This window comes from Octopus bimaculoides, unplaced genomic scaffold, assembly GCF_001194135.2.
Source record: "Octopus bimaculoides isolate UCB-OBI-ISO-001 unplaced genomic scaffold, ASM119413v2 Scaffold_117459, whole genome shotgun sequence".
NCBI lineage: Eukaryota > Metazoa > Mollusca > Cephalopoda > Octopoda > Octopodidae > Octopus > Octopus bimaculoides.
The window spans coordinates 46219-48475 of record NW_026421380.1 but is presented as its reverse complement, the minus strand read 5'-3'; the positions used below and the strand labels follow the sequence as shown (position 1 = coordinate 48475).

The window sequence follows — 2257 nt, the reverse complement described above, 5'->3', positions numbered from 1 at the left end:
ATATATAATTTTTGCTTAAATTATGCAAATTTACTAAACCATAAATCTGTTCTGTTCTTTTTTGTCCCTTGAGTTAGACTTACACTTGTAGTCCCTTGACTACCGGAGATAAGATCAAGGAATTATCATGCTGATGACAGCTATTCAGGTAGAAACTGGCACGTTCACAACTGTTCTCTTATCTCCAAATAGTAATTATGTCCTTTTCCTCAATGGCATGTCGACTTTGGAGAAATCTTGACTATTTAGAGTCTCCCCCCTTTTTATGTGGATTTCTTAATTGCTATTTTTAAAATTAAGATACACTCTCTAGAGTTGGAGATAATTTTTATAAATCAAAAATTTATGTCATATGGTATTTATGTTATCTGGTATATCTTTATTTGCCTATATTGTTCAGATACATTTCACTCGCCACCCTAAATCATTTCCTTTTACAATTTTTGTTTAATCACACTCATACGCGCATGCTGACATACACAGATAGATAGATAGATAGATAGACAGAACGAGAGAGAGGCAGAGAAGATAGAAACGATAGAGGCGGGAGAGAGAAATTAAACCAAGAGAAACATTAAAACGTTTGCTGTCGAATAAGTCAGCATTGAATTAGCGGCGCCAAATAGGCGGCTCCGCAACAACTGCCCAAACTCCCCATACGAGCGATAGGTTGTATGAGGTCACATGCTACTACTTGTATGTAACCTAATAAAACAACTACAAGAATAATAAGCAGTAACAATGCAAACTTTGTGCATACCCAAGACATATGTATGTTGCCACTCTTCTTTTCCAATACAGTGTCCCTTGAATCTCAGAAACCAGGCATCCGGGAAAAGTACCACAACCATCCTTGTGTCTAGTACTACACCAATGATAATCCAACTCGCCAAAGCAGCCAATGGAAACAACGTGGAAACAATATGCAAGTAGGTTTTATAATTCAAATTCATTGTTTTAAACACACAAAATAAGAAGCGAAGGTACAATGTCCATGACCTCATCAAAAGCTTCTGAATTTTGGTGGGGATATCTTTAATTTTTAATCTTTTACTTACATTATTAACATTTGACGGATATTTGTCCTCATCTTGTTTGTTGTTAACACAACGTTTCGGCTGATATACCCCAAAGCCTTCATCAGGTGTCTTGGGGGAAATTTCGAATCTGTGTTCTCATTCACCGAAGCTGATGAGACCTAACAAGATCGAAATAAAGTTGTTTCTTTGGTTGTCAGAGTGACACTCTTTCCAGTATGGTTACAACGTCCCCAAACTATTGTAAGACCCTTGAAAGAACACTTTTTCATATAGAATTAAATACACAGGCACCAGACAAGCGAACATTTCGCCCCTCTTCGCCACAAGACTATGACTGCTGGCAGAAATATAGAAAGCAATATAACAAGTTGTAACAATTCCTTTTTAACGGTTGAACTCGTAGTAAAGATTCGAACCCAAATCTCCTGTAAACGTGACAGGTGTTCTACCATTGAACTAAAGCAATGCTTTGAATTTCTCTACCAGTTTTAGCAACTTCTTTCTTAGCAACGAGATTTGTATGTTGTTTATGTCAGAAACATGAAAGGAATGTAAAATAATGCGTTTTATCGAATTTTTTCTTGGTCTCTCGAAACTTCCCCATTCTAATGATATAAACAACACCCAAAGGGCTTTTTTAATCCAATATTATTTATAGCTCTATCTACTTCGAGTTCAACTGCTATAAACGAATTATTTCACGTTGTCCTTAATTACTTATAACGTAAATAAGAATTTCTTTTATTCTACAGGGTGTCTACAAAGTCTGGCTACATGGAGTAAATAAAATCATAACATAATTAAATATAAGTAATGATAATTTCTTATTCGTAAAGTATGTGTTAATCCCCATGTACCCAGACTTTGTGGACACCCTGTATAATGATTTCTCTTTTGTGGTCTGTTTGCAGCATGACTTACCATTTCTTGGAAGGAGGGGACTACTGGACCTTCATCAATTATACCAGTTATACCAACGGCTACTGCGACATACTATTGGCCAACAAACCAGTCAATCAAAATTACGGTAAGTAATCTATTTTGCGCTGCTTGAAACACAATGAGTGTGTGTGTGAAAAAAAGAGAGACGAAAAGAAAGAGAGAGTGTGTGTGAGAAAAAGAGAGACAGACAGAAGACAGAGAGAAAAACACACACAGAGACTGAGAGAAAAAGATATATATATATATATATATATATATATATATATATATATATA

At 35.5% G+C, this 2257-nt stretch overlaps 1 protein-coding gene across 1 annotated transcript in view; it reads left to right on the top strand.

The window, feature by feature from the left end:
* Window positions 1-735: 735 nt before the first annotated feature.
* The window catches only part of LOC106880204 (uncharacterized), a gene marked incomplete at its 3' end in the record, with an annotated part of 35406 nt that continues 33884 nt past the window's right edge, over window positions 736-2257 (top strand). Inside the window, exons 1-2 of the mRNA XM_014930060.2 lie at window positions 736-929; window positions 1952-2067. Coding sequence (XP_014785546.2) covers window positions 742-929; window positions 1952-2067 — 304 coding nt within the window. The remainder of the gene's footprint in view (window positions 930-1951; window positions 2068-2257) is intronic.